This window comes from Mobula hypostoma, chromosome 14, assembly GCF_963921235.1.
Source record: "Mobula hypostoma chromosome 14, sMobHyp1.1, whole genome shotgun sequence".
Taxonomy (NCBI): Eukaryota; Metazoa; Chordata; class Chondrichthyes; order Myliobatiformes; family Myliobatidae; genus Mobula; species Mobula hypostoma.
The window spans coordinates 13,646,064-13,669,043 of record NC_086110.1 but is presented as its reverse complement, the minus strand read 5'-3'; the positions used below and the strand labels follow the sequence as shown (position 1 = coordinate 13,669,043).

At 40.6% G+C, this 22,980-nt stretch overlaps 1 protein-coding gene across 1 annotated transcript; it reads left to right on the top strand.

Moving 5' to 3' along the window:
- The first annotated feature begins 15,723 nt into the window (after window positions 1-15,723).
- On the top strand, window positions 15,724-21,312 carry LOC134356588 (natural cytotoxicity triggering receptor 3 ligand 1-like). Its single transcript, XM_063067548.1, has 5 exons — window positions 15,724-15,804; window positions 16,014-16,319; window positions 18,923-19,216; window positions 20,469-20,567; window positions 21,209-21,312. The coding sequence occupies exons 1-5, from the start codon at window positions 15,750-15,752 to the stop codon at window positions 21,310-21,312; spliced, it is 858 nt and encodes a 285-aa protein (XP_062923618.1). The 5' UTR covers window positions 15,724-15,749.
- Window positions 21,313-22,980: the final 1,668 nt, after the last annotated feature.

Sequence of the window (22,980 nt, the reverse complement as noted above, 5' to 3'; positions counted from 1 at the left end):
TTTGACGCAGAGTTATAAATCAGTCTTAAGTGCCTTGCTCAAGGACACACCCACTGACTCAGCCAACCTTCAAATCACTAGACCAACGCCTTAACCGCTTGGCCACGAGCCAACACTGACTAATTATAACAATAATAACAATAATAATAATAATAATAATAATAATAATAATAATAGTTGGGAACAGATAGATTTCTTATAGCAATGAAGTAGATGTTTAATACAAAAAAATGTCGAAAATACTGACACATTGATGACGATAAATGCCAAGAGAAACCAGAAATATCCAACACATTACATAATCTTGCCGCAGTTTAAATCAATCTGATTACTTTCACAAGCACAATCCAGTTGCAAACACCATTCCCCAAACTCTCGATTTAAAATACAAACTCATAAAAGCCACGGTACCTTACGATAAATACAAGCCCAATCCAGTTTTAGAGTCAGAATTCCACAAATTACATTCCGACTAATATGTTATTACAGACAGAACAATCAATAATAACTGCCTGGAATAAACCAGTAAGAACAACTTAATGAACAGATATAGCCATTCGGAACACACACAGAGCATAAAGAATTTAACACCAGAAATAATGCTGGATTAAGACAGGAAATGAAAAGTCTATGGATTGAGATACATTGTCCAAATAGCAATATCCACAGCAGGTGTCATCCCAAAGTCACTACAAAATAGCATTAAACCATTAGGCCTACATAGCAATATTAATGTAAATCTTCAGATTCCGTAATTCTTCAGAAAGCCACTAGAATAGTCCGAAAGTTCCTAGCAGTTGAAAAACGGTCTGCTTAGTTATGCCAGTAGGTCAAGTTTTACCAGCTTGAGCTCAGAAAAAAATACAACAACTAGAATAATAATAATAATAATAAGAAATAATTATCGAGAACATAAGATGAGCAGTCCTTGAAAGTGAGTCCATGGCTTGTGGGAAAAGTTTTGTTTTGTAATGGATATATCTGGGCATAGCAATGATCATGTAATTACTGTAAAAGTACTGAAGTAACGTGAAAATAGGGGACACCTCCCCCTCCTTTACTAGGGAGAGAGTGAACCTGTGCTTTCTCCAATGCCGGATGAAATGCGATAGTCTTTGGGGCAACTGCAAGGTCTGTGACTTTGCTATGCCGAGCTCAGACTTGCGCATGGTAGCGGGTGAGCTTTTTTTTGCTGGGGTGCGAGGTGTGTGGGGGGGGGGGTGATCGCTGCTCATTGTCCTTTACGCGGGGGACGGGGAACTGGGGTGGGGGACTTTCAGATTCTCACGTTTAACTGTCCTTCATTCTTTGGGGCAGTTCTCTGCGTTCGTGGATGTTTGCGAAGAAAAAGCATTTCAGGATGTAGATTGTATATATTTCTCCGACATTAAATTGGAACTTTGGACTTTAAAGGCGGAGTTGTTTCTGGAGTGCGACGTTATAGTTTTACAGAAAGGACTCGATACATCTGTCCACGCGGTCATATGTACTCTTAGATGATGTGAATCGAATTGGATGCAACCCAGCTTCCGGAACGGTGATACTCTCAGAAGCAAGACAACAAGTTTTATGTATTCGCGCTTCGGAATGAATACTGTATAAATTGTTCAGCCTCCTCTTTAAGACTCAAATGCTTGGCCCTTATGCAATTGGAGGTGGGTCTTCAATAATTACTTTTGTTTTGTTAAATCACTGTAGTAACCAATTGTTTCATACGGGGAAATCATTTGAAGATAGGAGACGGAATAATAAAGACAAATGTACTTGATTTGAAACATGACAGTGTAAGCATAGCGCAAAAACGGAAACTATTTTACTTTCGAGTAATTCTACACATCACTCCACAAAAAAAGTCCGCCGTATGCGAGGCAACACGTTGGATGATATTTTCGGCATCGCGTGCACGAGGGGTTCGTGGTCAAAGAATGCTGCGAAATGGCGACGTTGCGGAAGAAAACGAAAGTGGCAGACAATCAGATAGAGACCGGAAGACTCACGGTCAAACATGTTGCACTTCCTTTCGGGGCGACGGGGCTGCCGGCTAAAGAAGGCGAGCGATTGCCACATTCCTCCGACCAACTGTTCGTCCACATCGCACACAGCAGAGTCTGAAGCATCAGCAGTAATGGTTATAGGTGCGCTGCGGAGCGGGTGCACCATAAGGAGCGCATGGAATGGCGTGTTTGGTGTTGTTAAATGCCCAGCCACGTCCGCTGACCAGTTAAGCACATGATTAGGGGTGTTGCCTTTACAGGGGAAGCTTCAGTTCAGCAGCTCACAGAATAAGGCGGTGACAGAAATTCACCACACCGAACACCGAATGTGCTTTCTAATACTACAGGGCGGTAGGAAACCATAATAGAGGCTACTTTCGATGGGGTGGGGGGTGGGTTTCGTACCTTCTGCGGAGATGCGATAGCGAGAAACGTCATAGTTGACAACCCAAACTGACATTTATTACGGTTAATAATCAATCCCTTGTTGGCAAAAATGCTCAGAGCGTGTGCGGAGATGAGATGTATATTCGGATTTGGATGCACTGGCAAGTCATCCAGGTAAACAAAAATAGAGTTTGCGTCTTTTAATGCAATGCCCGACAACAGCTGGAAAATCTGTGCTGCATTTTTCAGCCCAAACGGCATGCGCAGGAACTCTGAGTCCAAATTTGATTAACACAGCCGTTTTGGGAATATCCTCAGAGCACACAAGTACCTGATGGTAGCCTCGAACTAAGACATCTTCGGCAAAAAAAAATTACTTTCGGCTAAATGTGCCGAAAAGTCATGCGTGCGTGGGACCGGATAACGATCTGCGGTGGTCACCTCATGAAGGTGTCCGTAATCGCCACATGGGCGGCAACCACTATCGGACGTGGGGACATATAGAGAGGCAAGGCCCAAGGGCCATTCGACCGGCGTACAAAGCCAACTCTTTCCATTTTGTCAAACTCAGCCTTCGCGGTTGCCAGCCAGCTTTAAAGGATCCAGTCTACACACGCAGGCGTGGGCTGGAGGGCGATTTGTGGAAATATGCTGCTTGACCCCATGTTTTGTGACTGTAATAGAAACATGGAAACATAGAAAACCTACAGCACAATACAGGTTCTTGGGCCTACAATGCTGTGCCGAACATGTACTTTAGAAATTTCCTGGGGTTACCAATAGCCCTCTATTTTTCGAAGCTCCATGTACCTATGCAGGAGTCTCTTAAAAGACTCTATGGTATCCCCCTCCACCACTGTCGCCGACACCGCATTCCAAGCACTCACCGCTCCACTCACTGCGTATGTATGGGTTTTTTTTGTGTTAAATTTAAAATGGCTTCTTTGTTATGTTATACTTGGGAATGCTTCTTTGTTATGTTAAATGCTGAGAAAATCTCTAGCTAGACATTTTCTTGGGTGAATACAGATAGCAGGGTGCTATTAGCCGATGGGTATTCATGTTATCGTTTTTTTCAGGTGATAATGCTGTCTCATATGACTGGGAACGGGGTTTTTGGCGGGGAGTCAGAGGAGAGACGGAGAGGACAGCAGACGGTGCGAAAGGCTCCGGTCGATCACTCCGGGTGGTCCCAAGCCATGAGTCGACAGGATCAGGGTGGTCGTCAGGAATTTATTGAGCTCCAACTGTTGTGCACGAAGAACTTAGACTTTGATAAGACTGGCGCCTTTTTTCCCCCATTACTTCCTTTTCTGTATGGAATTTATACTAATTTCATAGACCTAGTGATATGTATACAATGTACTGGGTAAAACGTACTGTGTGTGCTGGCTGATGATTGATGTTTGGGATTGATTCGGGCGTTATTGGTGCAGCAACCGACTCAGTGGGAAGCGTTCAGGCAGGTGCCTGGTGGGATTTCCGCTAGACATATACGAGACAATATAACTGAGCGTTACACGTAAAAAAAACGCTGACATCTCCTCTGTACCTACGTCCAGACACTTAAAACTGTGCCCTCTCGAGCCATTTTAGGCCTAGGAAAAAGCCTCTGACTATCCACACGATCAATCCCTCTCATCATCTTATACACCTCTATCAGGTCACCTCTCATTCTCCGCCGCTCTAAGGAGAAAAGGACGAGTTTACTCAACCTATTCTCATAAGGCATGCTCCCCAATCTAGGCAACCTTTTTTAAAATCTCCTCTGCACGCTTTCTATAGTTTCCACATCCTTCCTCTAGTGAGATGACCAGAACAGAGCACAGTACTCCAAGTGGGGTCTGACAAGGGTTCAATAAAGTTGTAACATTACCTTTCGGCTCTTAAACTCAATTCCATGGTTTATGACGGTCAATGCACCGTACGCCTTCTTATGAACAGAGTCAACCTGCGGAGCATGTTTGAGTGTCCAATAGACTCGCACCCGAGGATTGCACTGATCCCCCACACTGCCAAGAGCCTGACATTGATACTTTATTCTGCCATCATATTTGACCTTCCAAAATGAATCTCCTCAGACTTATCTGTTTTGAACTCTATCTGGAAGTTCTCAGCCCAATTTTTTTTACCATATCGATGTCCTGCTGTAACCTCTGATAGCCCTCCACACTATCCACAACACCCCCGACCTTTGTATCATCAACAATTTTTTTAACCCGTCCCTCCACTTCCTCATCCAGGTGATTTATAAAAATTACGAAGAGACGGGGTCGCAGAACAGATCCCTGAGGCACACCAGTGGTCACGGGCCTCCATGCAGAGTATGACCAGTCTGCAACTACTCTGCCTTCTGTGGGCAAGCCAGTTCTGCTTCGGCAAAGCAAGGTCCCTTGGATCCCATGCCTCCTCACTTTCTCAATAAGCCTCGCATGGGATACCTTATAAAATGCATTGCTGAAATCCATGTACGCTACATCTACTACTCTGCCTTCATCAACGTATTTAGTCACATCCTCCAAAAAAATTAAACCAGGCTCGTAAGTTTCGACATGCCTTTGAGAAAGCCATGTAGACTTTTGCTAATCATATTATGCCTCTCCAGATGTCTCATAAATCCTGCTTCTCAGAATCTTTTCCATCAATTTACCAACCACAGAAGAAAGATTGACTAGTCTACTCCCTTTCTTGAATAATGGAACAACATCTACAACCCTCCAATCCTCTGGACCCTCTCCCGTCCCAACTGATGATCCAAAGGTCATTGCCAGAGCTCATCAATCTCTTCCCTCGCCTCCCACAGTATTCTGGAGTGCATCTCGTCCAGTTCCGGAGACTTGATACTTTCCAAAAACTCCAGCATATCCTTTTTCTTAATGTCTATATGCTCAAGCCTTTCAATCCGCTGAAGTCATCCCCACAATCGTCATAATACTTTTCCGAAGCAAAGTATTCATTAACTACCTTTGCTTTCTCCTCCAGTTCCATACACACTTTTCCATTATCACACTTGTTTAGTTCTATTCTCTGACGTCTTATCCTCTTGCTCTTCACATACTTGTAGAATGCCTTGGGATTTTCTTTAACCCTGCTTGCCAAGGCCTTCTCATGGCCCCTTCTGCCTCTCCTAATTTGATTCCTAAACTCCTTCCTGCTAGCCTCATAATCTTCCAGTTATTGATCATTACCTAGTTTTTTGAATTATCGTAAGTAATAATTTAAAGAAAAAATTTTCTTCATTGATCCAGCCTGTTAACTTACAAGACCAAACTCATAACAATAATTCGCTGGAGATTTTTCGAAAGCAAGGTAAAGCTGACTAATACCGATATGAACAAGAGAAATTCTGCAGATGCTGGAAATCAAAGCAATACACACAAAGTAATGGAGGAATTTCACAATACCGATATGAACATCAGATGAAAAAGAAAGTGTCGCCTGAGAATGTGACTGCATCGGCCATGATCGAGGGGGAGGATCTTCGTCCTGTTAAGCTACCCTGTTACTTGTGAGTATGCAGAGGAACGAATGAAGAAAAAAATGACGATCATAGCGATTTAGGAGAGAGCTGAAAAAAAACGAAGTTTTATGGTCTTCTGTAAACTGCTTAGAGTAGTCAATATTGTGCATTCTACCATTCGAAGCTCCTAATCTTGGAGTATACGTGCAAATAAAATTCCAAATATTTGTAAGTGGGCCGCTGACGCGGGGGAATTTGTTTAAATGCGGGATACACCTGCAATATATCACATGATCTAGAGCTGTTAGTTCACGCGTGTAAAAAAATGGAATTCTTCACTGCTGAAGTCGTCTGACTTCTTCAGTCTTTGTTGCTTCCATCTATGACTACCAGACTCATGGATCACACTAAATCTCGCCCCTTTTACTGGCTGTCACCTCCTCACCTGGATCCACCTATTAATCTCCAACTATTGCTCAGCTTTTTCGTGACCTTTTAACACTAACTTTCCTCTTTCTTTTCAGTCCTGATCGAGTCTAGTCCAGAAAAGTCGACCTTCCACTTCGCTACATAGATTTTGCTTGACCCAATTTAGAGAGACTTGGCTGTACTCCTTCCAAAAAAATATTCAAAATAGTTTGTAAGTGCTAAACCAATTCATTGTATCATGCTGCAGCATGTCTTTCTGGTCATACACCAAGTCCTTTTCAATGAAGGTTAGCATTTTGTGGCTTATATCTAGCTTCATATTCCACCTATATATTCTACAAACCACGAAATTACACACTGTGTTTGCTGTTGTAGGTTAATTGCTATTAACACTTTCTTACCTCAGTGTCTACGTACTCGTTTTCGTTATCGCCCCCTCCTAGTTCCATCCATTCACCACACATATATTTCACACAAAGTCTTCCCCGTCCCCATCTGCCCCTGGTTTCAAGCAACACACGTAAAAGTTGCTGGTGAACGCAGCAGGCCAGGCAGCAGCTCTAGGAAGAGGTGCAGTCGACGTTTCAGGCCGAGACCCTTCGTCAGGACTAACTGAAGGAAGGTTTCATCTGGCTTTCACTTCTCCTCTAATGGCTCCCATTATCCCTCTCCTTTATTTGTTAGATTCCAGCACTCCATAATCTGTATCTAGGAACCCAATCATCGTTTCACGCCATGTGCCTCAGCAGATGAATGTTCTTCCAAATGGCGTACTTAACTCGCGGATCATTTAAACCTGCGGAGATCAGGAGCTTTATGGATTACGGTAGAGTAAGAACCAGATATTAAAATTCCATATTCAATGAATATTAAGTGGCCTAACAAAATAGATAAGTAAATAGAGTTACGGTTCAGCTTGCTGACTATTGAATATGGAATGTTATGAATATGTGCAAGGAATTCTGTTTCTGGAGACCCAAATTCAAACCCCACATCCGTGAGTCATGAATCGAAGCATTTACTTTAACATATTAAAATATTTAAATGAGTGTATCCGTGGGTACCTTGGTATTTTCCTTTTCTATTTCCACTGCCCATTTGAAATGCAATCAGATTACATTACTATGTTCCTTTCCGATGAGTTGTCATATCCTCTCAAAGCAGATATCTGCTAACTTCCTGTTCTTAATTTGCAAATGCGAATGTTTGCCTGCGAGCTTGTGCAAGTTTTCTATAAAAAGCTGGTCGGAATGCAGGTTTTAATTAAGTATCAGTTTACCAAGAAGGTCATTATAATTTGCGTTTACGGGAACTAACACACCGTCTGAGAACAGAACTGCACGCGCGAATCTGCTTGTGACATCATGGAAGATCTGTGGTCAATGATTGCGCCTCTCTGAAACACGTATTTTGCAGACTGCTCGTTTGCGTTTAAGAGAAGGACAATAAGTTAAAAATAACTCTTTTTTGAAAGCCTGCTTCTGTCAGTTAAATGTTCCTGAAGCTGTGCAGCGGCGTCTATGCTTCCTGATTCTACGTCATGTTCAATATGGAGATAACTACACGAAACAATGTTTTTAAGAATAGCTAAATAGTTGCTATTCATGTGTGACTCATTCTCTGAGAAAATTGAATGATGAAGAAATAACTTCACAAATTAAAAGGCAATGTGAACTTGATCACGGTAGTGGGGTAACACATTTTCCTTTCTGATTACTTAAATAAGGAACTACATGTAAACATAGACAATAATTTTACTTTACTTTACTTTATTGTCGCCAAACAATTTATACTAGAGCGTACAATCATCACAGTGATATTTGACTCGGCGCTTCGCGCTCTCTGGATTACAAATCGATAGTAAATAGTAAAAATTTAAATTATAAATCACAAATATAAAATAGAAAAGGGAAAGTAAGGTAGTGCAATTTTTTTTCTCTCATCCGGATAAGTTAGCCCTCAGGATAGTTTTTTGCAGCAATACATAGAGGTACCAACGAGAGAAGGGGTAGTGTTGGATCTGCTGCTAGGGAGTGAGATTGGTCAGGTGAAGGAGGTTTGTGTTGGGGAGCACATCGGGTCCACTGATCACAATGTTATTAGTTTGAATATAATTATGGAGAAGCATAGGTCTGGACACAGGGTTGAGATTTTTGATTGGAGAAAGGCTAACTGTGAGGAGATGTGAAAGGATTTTAAAGGAGTGGATTGGGACAATTTGTTTTATGGGTAGAAAGTAATAAAGAAATGGAGGTCATTTAAAGGTGAAATTTTGAGAGTACAGAATCTTTATGTTCCTGTTAGGTTGAAAGGAAAGATTAAAAGTTTGAGAGAGCCACCATTTTCAAGGGATATTGGAAGATTGGTTCGGTAAAAGAGAGATATCTACAATAAATATAGGCAGCATGGAGTAAATGAGGTTCTCGAGGAATATAAAGAAGGTAAAAAGAATCTTAAGAAATAAAATTAGAAAAGCTAAAAGAAGATATGAGGTTGCTTTGGAAAGTAAGGTGAAAATAAATCCCAAGGGTTTCTACCGTTATATTATTAGCAAAGGGATAGTGAGGGATAGAATTGGTCCCTTAGAGAATCAGGGTGGACAGTTATGTGTTGAGCCAAAGGAGATAGGGAAATTCTGAACAAATTCTTCTCTTCCGTATTCACTGAGGAGAAGGACATTGAATTGTGTAAGATAAGGGAAACAGGTAGGGAATTATGGAAACTATGATTTTTAAAGAAGAGGAAGTACTGGAGCTTTTAAGGAATATAAACGTGGATAATTCTCCGGGTCCTGACAGGATATTCCCTGGGAAATTGAAGGAAGTTATTGTGGAAATAGCAGGGGCTCTGACAGAAATATTTCAAATGTCATTAGAATCGGGGATGGTGCCGGAGAATTGGAGTATTGCTCATGTTGATCCATTGTTTAAAAAGGGTTCTAAGAGTATACCTGGCAATTATCCGCCTGTGAGTTTGACGTTAGTGGTGGGTAAATTGTTGGAAAGTATTCTTAGATATGGTATATATAATTATCTGGATAGACGGGGTCTGATTAGAAACAATCAACATGGATTTGTGCATGGAAGGTCATGTTTGACAAATCTTATTGAATTTTTTGACGAGGATGCTGGGAAAGTTGACGAGGGTAAAGCGGTGGATGTTGTCTATATGGATTTCAGTAAGGCCTTTGACAAGTTCCCACACGGAAGGCTGGTTAGGAAGGTTCAATCGTTAGGTATTAACATTGAAGTAGTAAAATAGATTCAGCAGTGGCTGGATGGGTGACGCCAGAGAGTGGTGGTGGATAACTGTTTGTCAGATTGGTGGCCAGTGTCTAGTGGGGTGCCTCAGGGATCTGTCCTGGGTCCAATGTTATTTGTCGTATACATTAATGATCTGGATGATTGGGTGGTAAATTGGATGAGTAAGTATGTACATGATACTTAGATGGGTGGAGTTGTGAATAATGAAGCAGGTTTTTAAAGGGTGCATAGAGATTTAGGCCCGTTAGAAGAGTGGGGTGAAAGATGGAGTTTAATGCTGATAAATGTGAGGTGAAACATTTTGGTAGGACTAATCAAAATAGGACATACATGGTAAATGCTAGGGCATTGAAGAATGCATTATAACAGAGGGATCTAGGAATAATGGTGCATAATTCATTGAAGGTGGAAAGGGTGGTGAAGAAAGCTTTTGATATGTTGGCCTTTATAAATCAGAGCATTGAGTATAGGAGTTGGGATGTAAGGTTGAAATTGTACAAGGCATTGGTGAGGCCAGATTTTGAGTATTGTGTACCGTTTTGGTCACCGAATTACAGGAAAGATGTCAACAAAATAGAAAGAGTACAGAGAAGATTTACTAGAATGTTACCTGGGTTTCATTATCTAAGTTACAGAAAAAGGTTGAAAAAGTTGGGTCTTTATTCTTTGGAACGCAGAAAGTTGAGGGGGGCTTGATAGAGGTATTTAAAATTATGAGTGGGATAGATAGAGTTGACGTGGAGAGTGGGGGAGATACAAACAAGTGGACATGAGTTGAGAGTTAAAGGGCAAAAGTTTAGAAGTAACATGAGGGGAAACTTCTTACTCAGAGAGTCGTAGTTGTGTGGAATGAGCTTCAGCAGAAGTGGTTGATGCAGGTTCGATGCTGTCGTTTAAAGTTAGATTGGACAGCTTTATGGCCAGGAAAGGAATAGAGGGTTTTGGGCTGAATGCAGGTCGGTTGGATTAGGTAAGAGTTCGGCACGGACTAGAAGGGCCGAGATAGCCTGCTTCCGTGCTGTAATTGTTATATAGTTATATGGTTATATAGGATGTCGGTATAACTTTTATGTGTATTAGACAATATCTTTCCAAAGTGATGGTGGTGTAAATCATGTCAGATTTCGTAATTACATGAAATAATATCCGTTTCGGGTCACTGAGTATTAGATTGTTAATTGATGACTTTAAGGTGTTCCAGACTAAGACGAGTTGGAAAAATACATTTGACAATTATTTGAAAGTCCTGTCCCTTCACTTAACCGGAATGATTTTTTTTCTACGGACGCGCAGAAAAACGTGTCAAATTGTTACAAAGACTTCAATTCGCATGAAATGCAGGAGCGCCGGGAATTAGAGCGACCTTACCCTCAGGAATGGAACAAAACTCCTTGTACATTAAAGAAAATGAAATCAGAAGAAGATATTGTAATAAAGAGGCTTTTGGATAGAGACACAAACGTGCAGTGACTTGAGAGTTGCAGATCATACGCAGCTAGCAAGCATTTAGTTTGATTTGGCGAAGGTCATAATCCTGTGCTGTACTCGTCCATTTTATATTAAAAGCAGTGTTAATGGGGTAAGGAGCAGGTTGACAAATAGCATGATGAGACAATGTCGAGAGCTGTCTTTTAACCAAAATATTTCCACGATGCATTTAAAGACGAATGAAAGTGGGAGGAAGGTCATGCCTTCATGTGTTCAACTTATATCTAGTTAGATCGTTCATGAAAAGAAGGGTAATAACGTTAAATAGCACTGCCGATGTTTGTAAGCCGAAATTAAGCAGAAAACTCTGGAAATCCTAGGCCCGTCAGGAACGTTCTCTGAAGAGGGGAAAACTATCAAGGAAGTGGTATCACGATTTCTCTCTCAGACGATGGAGCCTAGCGTTCTGGGATATTCCCGTCACCTGGCCCAAGAGTATAAAACAATAGCTTTAATTTTGCAGTCAGAGTACTCCAACACAGCACCCTATTATTTTACCAAAATAATAATGAAAATTCAGTTGAAATATTTATGCTATCACGAGAAGCAGCATAAACTTGGGTCGTTTTCTTTGGCGCGTTGCATGCTGAAGGGAGATCTAATAGAGATTTACAAGGTTATGAGAGGCATAGATAAAGTGTACAGAGAGCATCTGTTACCCAGAGTTGAAATGTCTAATACCAGAGGACAAACATTGACAGTGACAGGGGGCAGGTTCAAAGGGGGAAAGTCTTTTACTTACAGAGTTGTGGATGCCTGGTATGGTCCTAGCGGCAAGGACAATAGAGGATTTCAACAGTCATTTGGATAGGCATATGGATGTAAGGATTAACATGGGTCAGGTGGATGTGATTAGTGTTTGTGTGTTTTGATTTGCTTTTTAGCTGGTTTGGCGCAGCATTGTGGGTCAGTGGCCTCTTCCTGTTCTGTTCACTTATAGAAAGATTTTGTTGAGAACATTTGGGATTATGTTTCCAATGAAGGTAAAGACATTTAAAGGCGCGACGTTACAATGGATTTCGTCGTGAAGTGGACAGAAGTGTCTCATAAATTACAAATCTAGATGCACAGTCAGCCCGTAGACATAGCCAGAGCTGTGCTTAACAGTTGGAAATCTCTTGATTTTTCTGACATTATCAGAAATATTCAAGCATTTGAATTAATAAACTGATAAATTAAATACTTAAAAAACACATTTTTTCTTATACTGTCCTGTGCTTTTCCAGGCCAGTTAACAATGAACAATATATATGCAAGCTAAACTCAAGAGATACAGGGACTATTTCCAAAGCATTTACAATTAATGATGCATGTGCCGTCTTAATTAATTGTCACCTAACAGCAACCACGACAATCTCACAAGTGCTCAAACCAGGTTATTTTTTTTTCAGCCAGCTTATTTTTAAATGATTAGTGATCTATCCAAGTTACTGTTCAATTCCTACACGCCATGAAGAATCGACCAATAGTGAACAGACGGTGGTTCATGGGAAATTAATCACAGTCCTGTCACCTTTGGTATTTATGTGTCGAAAAAAGGAATATCTGAAGATGAAGACCAGTCCCCCAACCCTCCCCACCCCCACCGCGTCTCGGCTGAAAACTTACCTACTGGAAGCGGTGTTTTAAACCGCAGTCGCATTTCTGTGTTAGGCATCTGAAATCACTTGAAAGGTAATATTGAACTGTCTCTTATTAGTTTTTTTCCCCCCTTACACATCATCCAGATCAACAGCAGGGTAAAATTAACTAAGTCGGTGTCCTCATCCGGCCAGCCTCCTCAACTTCCCCACCTCAATTACATCCAGCTGTACCAATGGACAAAATATGTGTTTCTGCAATCGATTTCAATTCTGAGAGGACATCAGATGGAATTCAATGATGGCGACAATGTGTCCATGAAAGTAGCATAACATCCCAAACGAGTCGTGGAAATTCCCAATACATAACTGGGTAAAATGGTGTGGTGATTGGCATGGAAATCAGAATATTGACTCTGAACGTAGGAAGCACATGGAAGCTGAGCATTGATTTATCCTCTACTCGACAAACTCCTCAACAACCCGAACTTAATTACGTCCAGTGGGATCCAATGGACTAAATGCGTGTTACTGTGAACAACCTCACGCTCGATACACATAAAAGATTTCATTTCTGACAGGGCAGGAGATGCAATTCAATGATGGCGATAACGTGTCAATGAAAACAGCGCAACGTCCCCGCCAAATCGTGGCAATTCCAGACGCATAACAACTCAAAATAGGGCGGTGATCGGCATGATAATCAGAGTCTTTACTACTTTCGCGAGAAATTCAGTATAGTTTGACCGCCAACCACGATGATTTGAAGAATATTCGGTATTCTCATATTGGAAACGGGTAAGCGTGTATGCGCTGCCGAGTCAGACAAATGATTATCATTCCGATGCCTGTTTTGTCTGTACCTGGTTAAACATTAGCTCAGATTGATTCTGCATCTTTTACTTTGTGCACATTTAAGAGATATTTGAAATAGCAGCATTACCCACAATTCCGCTCGTGCTGATTGGACTTAAAATGGAGCCTCGGAACTGCATTCTATCAGTTGAGGTGTCCTCCATGCTCGCTTTATAAATTTTCTCGCAATGCCTCCTAAATCTCTGTGTTACCATAATCATTAAACTGAATAACGTATAGTTTCAACTCTAAGCACGCTCTTCTCTGTGATTATCATCCGACATCCGGTATAGTTTTCCATCAGAGACAACACTTGCTGTTGCTTCTCGCCGAGTTCTGCGTGCGAACTAGCCAGAGCAGCAAGCGAGGAACCTGAGTACTATGGGGGCAACTTGGTACAAAAAAAACGACAAATCCATCGGTGGAATAAATTTATGAAGTAACATTTAGTATTAAGTTTTTATTTCATAAGAAGTATGTAGCCTCGAAATGATCAAGTATTTAAATTAGATGAGAATTGCTGAAATAACAGGCCTACTCCTCGACCATATGTCGCTTCCCTTGTGCAGTTTCATGAATGCTCAGAATCCAAAATCACACATTGTACCGGAGACGTGTGAATGACGGTGTCCGAGGTAATGTACTTACTGTTCAAACCAGTCTCGTCCATCAGTTTCTTTTCGGTTGTTTTTCCAGCTATTAAACAGTAATTCATCAGTCGGACTTTTATAAACAAACCCTAAAGGAAATTATCAGGACAGAAAAACCGTTAAAGCCATTCTTGCCGTAAAAGTGCACCTGCCCTCCCCGTTTTCTGCAAATCTTACTGCAATGGTGATTGTAAGAACAATAGAATTCATAGCTATCAAATTTCAGTTTGGAGGTCCAGAATGTCTTTGCAGGAGCAGCTAGAGTTCGAACAAGAGAGGGAGACGAGCTAAAATATAATCAAGAGAATGTAGAGGACGTGAAGTGGGGGTTTGCGTTTGCGGTTTGCAACCAGCGGGATGATAATTGACCGATGGTATATGATAGAAACGGAACAACACAACGAAGATAAATAGTGAAGGAAGGTTGTTACTATTTTTGTCCGATTGAACATCAACGTACATTTGCTATCAATTATGTAAGCAATATACAACCCTGAGATTTGTTTTCCCGCAGGCAGCCGGTAAAAAAAAATAAACATCATGGAAACTTTAAAAAAAATATATCAAAAAACCAACGAGGATAAAAGAGCAGTTCGTGCAGACGGCAAAAAGGAACGAATAACACACAGACTAGTAAACATCAAAGCCGAGTCCTTGAAACACTCTCGGAACGTTCAGTGTCTTTGAGTTCGGTGTAAAATTTCGCTGCAGGCCGCAGGACCAATTCGCGTCGAAGTGCTCCATCAAAATCGTGCTAAATAGCAATATAAACGGTGTAACCAAAAATACACATAACCTGAACTAACAGACCTCAGAAAATGACTCCAATCTACAAATCTTGCCCATGATCCAAGTCTCCATGATCTTCTTCGGGCAACCGAGATGGAGAGTGATACAAGTCAAACGCGGGCAGATGCTTTGAAAACTCGTTCGCTTTGCGCTATTGTCCTTCTTGACTTTTAATCTTGCTCGACGCTTTTATTACGAGATGTGGGAATAACTGAGCCGATTGGATCCACTTTCCGCTAGTAAGCCGCATACTACGTTCTCAAACACGCCGAATCCAGTCGGAGAGACCAAAAGCGCCAGATCCCTCAGTCGGCCTAAAGGCACATTATCAAATTGTTTATTACAGGCTCCAATCGCGCACACATTAATAACATTTAGATGCTTTTTAAAAGAAGGAAAAGAAGAAGAAAAAAATCGTCGACGTTTGCAAGAATTTGCCGTTAGTCGCATTGGTCGCTAGTGCCATCTTACCCACCCAATTCAAAACCGCAAATTTTATTAGATATTTATGACTACAATGCGGATTTCCACATCTGGAATTACTTGGCAGAGAACAGATTTGAATTTAGTTCGAAATAAAGAAATGGATAATTCCTGAACTCAACATAGTGCACAAAATCTGAACACAATTTTGAAAGCACTAGATAGTCCTTTAACAATTGAAAAGGGAAGAGATCTCACTGCCCTGTCTGCCCAGTATAAGGATCTTTGAAACACCTGCTTCTGTCTTGTTGAGGCGTCATCCTACGTCATGATTACACGGTTCATATATTTACTCTTGAATTTCTATTCCTTCCGCAAACTCTTCAGAATATCACTTGTATCCCAAAATTGCTCGGTTCGGTTTCTGTAATATGTCAGAGAAATTTACGGTTTCGTACATGGCGCTCCTGGCTATTACTTGTCTATGTATGCTAAGTTAAATGTTCCGTTTCTGAACTGAGTATTTTATTTAAAAAAATTTAAACCTGGGTTCGCGCTGCATACCTAGTTTCAGCGGTTGAGCAATTCAGTCGTCTTTGTCTCTTTGTTATCCAGTAATATCCAGCACGTCTTTAGGTTCTTATTTATTCCCTGTGTGTAGCTGTTATTAATGCTCTTGTTTATTTTTCCGGCAGTAGTCGAAGTGCCTGCGTTCAGAGTATATCAATTCCCTACGGACTTGGACGTTCCGGGCGGGACGAATGTTACCTTGCACTGCAATACTCAAATATCAAAAGATACTGTTAGCTTTCTTTGGTGGAGGGAAGGCGAGAATGCATTTTTAGAAAGTGACAGCAGAAAACAATTTAGTCTCGAAAAGACAAGAGGAACGCTTGTTCTTCTGGATGTGAAATTCGCCGATTCCGGAATTTACTACTGTGGAGCAAAGTATCGGGAACAATCTTTCTGGAATGGAACTGGCTCCAAGCTCACTGTGTTCGGTTAGTGCGGCTGCGAGGAGATTTTCGCTTTTGTGCAATTTAAATTAAAGCTCATGATGAGATTAATATGTAATGTTACTATTTGATAAAACAAAAAGCGAGAGTGGATTTGTTTCACTCGTCAAAGGAAACCCCATTCTACAAGCTGCAATTGTAGAGTTAAAAAGAACAGAATAAAATAATCACATTTTAGGCAGGGTCAGCTGGACGAGAAATAACGCTGATTCTGTTTGTTGTATCGTATTCCTTACAACTGCTGTCAGTGCAGACCTATCGATCGGCAATCTCCTATTTAAAGCTAATGTCCAACGTTAGTGATGCCCTTCGATTTTAGCATTATTATCGAGAAGGTGCTTCAAAAACAAGGAATTAATTTTCAAGTGAAGTAATGTTTGCTTTGCAGGCAAGATGTTGAAATAATATTGTTACTAATGTGAGTGGCTGTAGTTGGAAAGCTCGATTTCCCATCACACAGGATACAAATCATGAACAATTTTATCAACTCTCTTATAGGATATGTCAAGGTTACAAACTCACCCAGATCCAAAAGAATTAATAGCAATATAATGCACCTATTTGTCGCACGCGCTGCAAATTATCAATTCAAATGTGCTTTGCAAAATTTCTGAATACCTATACCTCTTTTCCCATTCAAAATAGGGAGAGAAATAGTAATCGTAATATCGAGATCAATTTTGATAGGGTTATAATGTAAAGGGTAGAGAGCTGAGCACGAATGGAATTCGAAAGCGAATGAATTCCAGCTGTCATTTTACAGCCCATTTTACAGCTGTCTGCATTCGTTACCCACTGTGCAGATCTGAAAAAAATTCTGAATCAGTTTAATCCATTGTCATAAAAAATTAATTAAGAAGTATCAACGTAGCCAGCACCGATCCCCGCAGCCGTCGACAACCACTCCCTGGCTTTCCCGCCAAGCCAATGTTGAATGCAGTTTACTACTACATCATGAATGCCAACCGAACCTTCTTGATCAGCCTCTCATTACGGACTTTGCCTAAGGGATTGCCACGTAGACAACATCCCCTGCATTTCCTTCAACATGATCTCTGGTAAACTCCTCGATAAGCTCTTCAAGATTAGCCAGACACTACTTACCATGCACAAAATCCTGATGGCTATTCCACCTTCTATCTAAATAGTTATGTATCTTGTCACTTGGAATATTTGTAACAAGTTATCATTTACAATCGTCAGTCTTACCAGCCTAAAAGATCCCAGCGTCTTCTTAGAACTTTTCTTGAACACCTAAAAAACATTAGTCATATCCAGTCCTCCGGCTCCTCACCCGTGGGTCAGGATATTTTGAATACCTCTATCAAGGCACCTTCAAATTATGCACGAGCCTCCCAAGACTTCGGATGGGACTCCATCTCGGGCCATGAGGATTTATACAAACTAATTTGCCTCATGGCAACAAGCACATAAACATCTGCCATCTGTATATGGTCCATGGCAGTGCTGTGGGGGCAACCGTGATCTCAGGATGGCCATTGTAGGCAGAGTGAAATGCTAAATGTTGTGAAATATTTATAAAGAAATCTGAAAATAGACTTTCCTAAGTTAGATACGGACCATAGTTGCAGCGGAAGCGGTCCAAGTTTACAAAATCGTGAATTTTGGGCTTATCTTTCAGTGAAATCTCTGTAGGGAGAAGCGGAGTTCGTTCAGTTCCTCGGTTGCCTCTCTGCAGGGCACCATCGTTCGTATAGCAGTGCCAGGTCATTTTCGACCATTTTGCTGCAGGCCGACAGGTTTATGAAAGAATAGAAATGTAGAATAAATGCGTTTAACATCATCTCCGCTTTCCCGTTCCTAGTTGTTTCATGGAGGGTATGATTTGCCAAATTCAACACATTAGATGCGGGAGAAATTTTCTAGCAATGATATACATTCCGAGGAAAACTCTATCAGTGAATGTTTATAACTGGAAAGCTCCAACGTAAGCTCTGAAAAGCTACCTGAACAAATGAGTCGCCAGAATATTAAACCAATTTGCAAGAGCTTCTTGCGTTCGTAGTGTGGACATCTGTATATTTTGGGTTTTATCGGTCAGTTTTTATTGGAACTAAAAAAAAATGCAGAAAGGAATATTTTCCAAAGCCAACGCGCTGCCGCAAAGAGAATCATGTGGTAAAGCTGAAAGACCATTCAAAACAGAAGGTCTTTCTCACCTTTCACCCCTTCGATTCGCCTTCTCGCTGCCTTCTTCGAATTCTTCCTTTCATCTGTCTCTGCACGGTGCCTCGATTTTGCTTCGTTTATTTTTCACTGGATCTGCCGGATGGTGACTGCACGTGCTGTGTGTGAATACATGGACTGCATTTTGCAGTTGACCCCAGAAGACAATGTAAGTATATAGTATAAAGTATAAAGAAGGATGTTTCATTTAGCCATGTACATCTGTGTGGTTTATTAACTATGAACTTGAACTTGAACTTAAAATAATTTATAAAATGCTGTGAACCTATGGCGGGTAACTAATTTGATAGTGAGATGTCATTGTAATTGACGGGAAGATAAAGGAATTTATTTGAACTAAATGGATGGTAACACCCAATATAACTCTCTTTTTATTCAAGCTCCCCCAACTCCATTGGAAATCGTTCCTATTGCAGAGTTTTCGTCTCCTCGGAAGCTCCTTTGTAAAACAGCTGCCTTCTACCCGAAGGAATTACAAATCGTCTGGCAAAAAAATAACAGGCAAATTCTCACTGGAATAAAAACAGATATTAACCGGACGGCGGAGGGTTTATATGAGGCTTACAGTTTATTGGAAATTAATCAGTCTGCTTGGGGAAAAGATGTTTACATCTGTCTGGTGTTGCATGTCTCCCTCACGGTGCCTGCTTGTTTCAGCCACATCCTGGAGCAAGGTAAGATGGTGTCTTGATTGCGTCCTGACATCAGGTCTCGGATCTAAACGTCGTTACTTTATTCCTCTCCTGATCTGCTGCGTACCTTCAGTATTTTATGTGCTACTCTGAGTTTTCAACACTTTCAGAATCTCTAGCGTTCCGAGAAGTTTGAAACGATACAGGTGGGTAGATCAAACCTGGTTAAGAACAGGGGCGGAATAGCTAACCAAACAGAGAAGGGCGAAATTTTAAGATTACTTGTTTGCAGTAAACATTCAATGTGAATGGTGTTACAAACAAATTTCTTATACCCTCATTTTAAATCGTGTTGGATGAATTAAGAAATTAAATTCGTGTAGTACTTGTAAGCTAACAAAATTCTGGATATTAGTCAAAGATGAGGCAAAGTAAAACAAACTCTGAAACTCATGGTGATATAACAACGGGGGAAACCATCTGCTGATGAGCGAAGGTGTACTTAATTGACATAGCTTTACCGGAAAAAATGTGGAGATGGAGCAAAATCTGAATCAAGATAGGAATTCCTGAACACTGAGGCGTGACACTTAATTGCCACCTGACACGAATGCATAGGGAGCGAAACTGTGGACAGACTTTGTCAAAATTTAGTCTCCGCGTAATACCTTCCAATAATAGTAGGCAACACAATTCAAATGGATGACTCGAGTTTGGTCTATGTTTTCATTACGCAGTTTTCCATGAACTCGGGTTTGTCACTCCTAAACCTGTGGAAACCATAACAGTCGGAATATACGTTTAATATGCTCGATGCACATTCAGGAGACTTAGAGAGTACAGTGTTATAAACTCATGAAGTTAACGAGTAATTTCAGCATGTAATGCGGAAGCGAATTGTTGCTGCACCGGGACTCCTGTGGCGAGTCAGCGAGTTACCTTTAGGTTTTGATCATACGAAAGAATCTTCGTGACAGACATGATTTAACCGGTTGAATCGAGATCAGATTCGTATCTGGTTTGATGTTTACACGTTCTATAGTTTTGCTGATATCTATTGTCAAGAGAAGTATAGGAAGATGCAGCCGAGCCTATTCTTAGTCTCAGAAAATAGCTCGTATGTGTCTGGAGAAACTAAAAATCGGATATCTTTGTTCTATATTGTATATTCTATGTTTTTTCCAATCATTGTGTGGTGAGATTTGAAAGGAGCCTAAAAAATAGTTTGCACTATTGATTGTCATGTGTGGATTTATGTTTAGTTGTATGAATGGTTCACGGTTTCTTTTTCAAGGCGCTGATACCATATTGATTCTCGAATGTGCAGCGGGCGGATCGGCAATTTTAATTCTGATAATACTTTCGCTGAGACTGAAGTTAAAGAGATCACACGGTAAGGAAACTGATCGCTTCTAAACATCACCTCTATTCGTATAAAATAGAAGCTTTGATGTTATTTAACTTCAAAACAGTAAATGACATTTACAGAATGATTGGACATGGATCACGATTTTCGAAGTCGGATTTCAGTGATAATATTCTGTCACAATACATGCCTGATCTTAAAATTTAACTATTTCACCATTCCACTGGAAGTATTTCATATCTCATTTATGAATGCCGTTATATCCCTTTGGAGTTCTTCAAATGTCTTTTCCATACAATGGTAGATCCGTATTTTGAAACATTAACGTCTTGGCGTATATCTAAATTCCCTCTGATTGTGCAAAGAACATTGACCAACTTATGCACGTCTCATTGCTTTTAATTTCCATTTTGTTTGCCATACTTAAATACAGCACCGCCGCTGTTATGCTATGATAACTTTACAACCTCGTTGGAAGTCAATGCCTTTTGAGCTTAGCACCAACTTAATGCGAACACAGTATATTAGCACGACTGTTACCAACAAATATTTTCTGCAAGATCCGTACCTTCAGCAGTTCCACTTACAGTATTAATTCGATTGGTATCAAATGAATAATGTTCAGTGTTTACAATGCAAATCATTTATTTTTGTTCTCTTTTCTGAAGGGGGTAACACAAATTCTTTGGAGGGATGTCAGAATGAAGACCCGGTAGGTGAAGTGACTCGTCTTGTTTCAGAGCGGGATATTTGCAAAGCAAAGATATTATGAATGTATTTTATTGCATAACACTTTGGAGCGTGGTGGGGAAAATAAAACAATTTTCCCCGTCAATTATTTATTTTCAAGTATGCATCCAAGATTTATTTGAATATTCTCCTTGCATCTGCTTCCTGTAACCTTTCAAGGTTCCAGACCAGTTCATAACCGGTTGGATTGCCAGGTGAACGGTAATATTTACCATTGAAAGGTAAGTTGTTTTGACGAGTAATTCAACACATATCTGAGAGTGTGAGAAACTACTTAATGCTAGTTTACGAGAATCACAGTTGACTGGACAATGGGAAAGTACCGTACGTGCACGAATCAATTCGTAATGTATGTTATATTTGACTGACGGACAGCATCAAGGTAAAAATGTAACGGAATCTTGTTTTATTGAAATGGTTCTTGCAATATTAAATAGTTTTAACCCCGATCTGCAAAAAGATACGCACAGCAGTGCGTAACCTGCAATGGCATCGAATATACTTGCAACAAGACCTTGTAGTATGTGGTGAACAATGATAACCGCATGTTAAACGAAACCCCACATGACACCTTCTAGTTCACGATGCTACGCTGAATGATTATCATCCTCAATTTGGGAAGCAAAGCCTAAAACGGATAAAAGTATTGTCCTCTCCCATTTGGATTCAAAGCAGAAAATAATCTGTAGCTACCGACCGATTTTGGAAAGGGAACCAGTTGACACTCTAGATTGACGACCGCAGAATGCAAAGTGAACGTTAACTATTTCTGTTTAACTGGTGTTTCCTGATCTACAAAAATTTTCTGTATTCTATTTCTCTGTTTTACTTCATGTTTCCCGCACTTCAATGTTTTTTTTTCTGCCTGGATTCATTCTCCTGATAACATTTGTCTTCTAGTGTTTCATTAATCACTTTCCCCAGTTCAACAAATTTCGTTTTAATTTTACCTAAAGACTTCAGGTGCAAATGAAGCGACTGCAGCAGCTAAGATAAGGTAGTCATGCACACATCACTGATTTCATAATGGTAGAATACCGCTAAAATTTCTAGCAGTGTTTGTAAAACTTCCAGAAATTTAGGGCTACTTCTTACAGTAATATTTAAGTTGAAGCTGAAGCATTTATGATTACATTTTTACTGTTACTTTATTACTCTGGAATGCTATGCCATTATTTCAGCAAAGCAATTACCATTTTTATCATTTACTGCAACGACTACGTCCATTGGCTCTACCTACTTCGATCGCAGTTTAAGTGATTTACCAGGAAAACCAATGAAATCAACAGAAGCCCAGGATGCCGCTCCCGTGTTATGGGCTTGAGTTAAGCGACACTTAGCATCAGGACTTGCCATTTGTTCCAATATCCTTAACTTAAATAATATGAGCGGTAAGGGTCAGAGTTTCAGACGAATTCTGATTAGGACAATGAGTACAATAATGCGACGCATGCGTAAAAGATAGAACCTGTGCCAAGATAGGCCTGTGCCCATGCACAGAATTTAAAGCGATGTAAGAGATAGGATTTAGGAGATGAAGAAAACAGAGATGGCCAGAACTGAGAACACCATCCTCTCCCTAGGACTGTTATAAGCGGTGTTCTGAAAATCTAAACATAGCGATTTCCAGCCTGAAACGGTCGAGATCGCACCTCCGGTATAATGTATGGACAGTATCATTGTGCGCAGA

Bases quoted from the DNA above. Each gene is read 5' to 3' on its own strand.
- LOC134356588 (XM_063067548.1), top strand. From the start codon at position 15,750: ATGTCAGAGAAATTTACGGTTTCGTACATGGCGCTCCTGGCTATTACT. The intron at 15,805-16,013 runs GTATGCTAAGTT...TTTTTCCGGCAG, and splicing joins CCTGGCTATTACTTGTCTAT to TAGTCGAAGTGCCTGCGTTC. The intron at 19,217-20,468 runs GTAAGATGGTGT...TTCTTTTTCAAG, and splicing joins CAGCCACATCCTGGAGCAAG to GCGCTGATACCATATTGATT.